General features: G+C 47.7%; 1 protein-coding gene across 1 annotated transcript in view; it reads right to left on the bottom strand.

The window, feature by feature from the left end:
* Positions 1–1,812: 1,812 nt before the first annotated feature.
* The window catches only part of MRPL51 (mitochondrial ribosomal protein L51), a gene marked incomplete at its 5' end in the record, with an annotated part of 571 nt that continues 440 nt past the window's right edge, over positions 1,813–1,943 (bottom strand). The window contains one exon of the mRNA XM_008944995.1: positions 1,813–1,943. This exon is cut by the window's right edge and continues 4 nt beyond it. Within this exon, the coding sequence (XP_008943243.1) occupies positions 1,813–1,943 (131 nt within the window).

Genomic DNA, 1,943 nt, shown 5'->3' with positions numbered 1-1,943 from the left:
GTCCCTGCGGGTGAGTAGGAGGTGGCGGGCTGTGCCTCGTCCCCCGCGCACAGCTGCAAGAGGGGACCCGAATGGGGCCCTGAACCCACTCGTGTTCAAGCCCCTGCTGTTTGCTGGGGAAAATCAGGCTCCAACAGCAGGGACATATTTGGGGTTTTCCCCTCTATGGATTTTGAGAAGCCTGCTGGATAAGGAAGGATTCTTCAGGACGAAGCAGGAGACAGGGACATACTGGAGTAAGTCCCTCCATACGGCATTTGGTGCGGTGAGTAGGGTGACAAGCAACTGGGTTCACACTTTTTCCTTTCATAAGGTGATATAGGCCATTAATAAACACTTTTAGTGTCAGATCTGATGGGTTAGTAGATAATGTTATAACTTATAGTCTGGGATCCAAAAGACCTTCACATCTACAAGGAAGGCGAAGACAATGCAGGATTGTGACTAGAGCCAGATGGCTGGCACACAGGACTGCTGAGGGTTAAGGAGCAGCCTAGCACTGGCCTCAGCAGACTGAATGTCTCTAAGCTGTGCCTTCAGACAAGCTGCAAAGGGACAAGCTGTGGAAGAAGCTTCTGTAGCTTAGTGTGCTTCCTACTGCAGTTTCAGGACTGTTCCGACAAACATTGCAAATAACAGAAGACAGCTTGTGGGGCTTCTGGCCCATAGAGCCCTTGCCATGTTAGTGTTTAGGGATTAATAAGTGACAAAGGGCCCAGGATGATTTTCTCTGAAGCTTTTCCAGCTTCTGACATACTTTCAGCCAAGGATTTGTTACCCCTGTGGTTTACATAGGTAATTGCTCCCAGCTGCTCTCTTCCAGGTGCTTGCTCATTCTTCAGTTGGGTCTGTGCATATTTCCTGAAATGTGGACTTCAGCTGCTTGAACAGACTCTGGCTTCACCTTCCTAAGGCTTAGACCTAAAGGCAGTTCTTTTCATTCCCTACTGCTTTCAACCAAGTGCTTCTGAAGACATGGTAGTATTGCTCTGTAACAAGATACATCAAGTCAGCAGATAACTCTCCCATTACCTACAAGCCAAATTAACAACTAAGGGAGAAAAGACAAGCAAATCTACTCGTCGCAGATTTTTCTGAGGTATAAAATGGCCTGTGTGATGCTGGACTAGAGGGATGCCACCTTTGACTCACTGTAACTTTGCCTCTAAAGGAACCAGTAACATTACAGAAAACCAGAAGCTACTGTTTTTTACAACAGTCAAGTGCCTGAATTACTTCTGCAAACCCTGACTAAATGGTGAACAAAAGGCCACTTGGTCAGCAAGTACCATTACTATGGAGTTCAGTGTGAAATGGAGAAACCCTGTTCTTGAGGCAGGTTTTGATGTATTTGAGCTAACATTTGGATCACTCACACATAATCACAGAAAAATGGAGGGCAGTGGGGCAAGCAGGAAAAGATGTACTGGGAGGCACTCATCACTAACTTGAAAATTTGGTTACGAAGAAAAATCTAAGCTGAAGCATATTGAAATTGTCAAGTAGGGTGTGAGAATATGGGCCTCACGGAGACCAAAAGCATGCTGGAAGCTTGGCCAAAAAAAGAGGGGCTCTCAGGTCAAGCCCAGGGATGCAGGCTGGAACAGCTTTGTGAGAAATACACCAGACACGGGGACAGAACATGCGCAGAGGACTCCAGGCCCGGAGCAGCAGCAAGGACCTTAGGGCTGGAACAGAAACATGCAACGGAGGCTGCAGAAAGCGCTGGGACCCCAACTGTGAATAAAGCTGACTTTATTCTGACTGCAGTACCACAAAACCGTGCTCCATGGGCTAAATCCACAGCTCCTCCTAGCGGTGCTTCCCATAGCGATTGAAGCGCTTGTACAAGAAGCGGATCCTCTTCTTGAGGTTGTGGTAGTCCTCTACAAACATCCGATCTCCCACCACTTTCTTCTTGCGGATGCACCTCTGCAGCTCGT

The sequence above is a fragment of the Merops nubicus genome, unplaced genomic scaffold, assembly GCF_000691845.1.
Source record: "Merops nubicus isolate BGI_N331 unplaced genomic scaffold, ASM69184v1 scaffold46917, whole genome shotgun sequence".
Taxonomy (NCBI): domain Eukaryota; kingdom Metazoa; phylum Chordata; class Aves; order Coraciiformes; family Meropidae; genus Merops; species Merops nubicus.
Note: the sequence above shows the minus strand (reverse complement) of the source record. Positions and strands in the feature narration are given on the sequence as shown.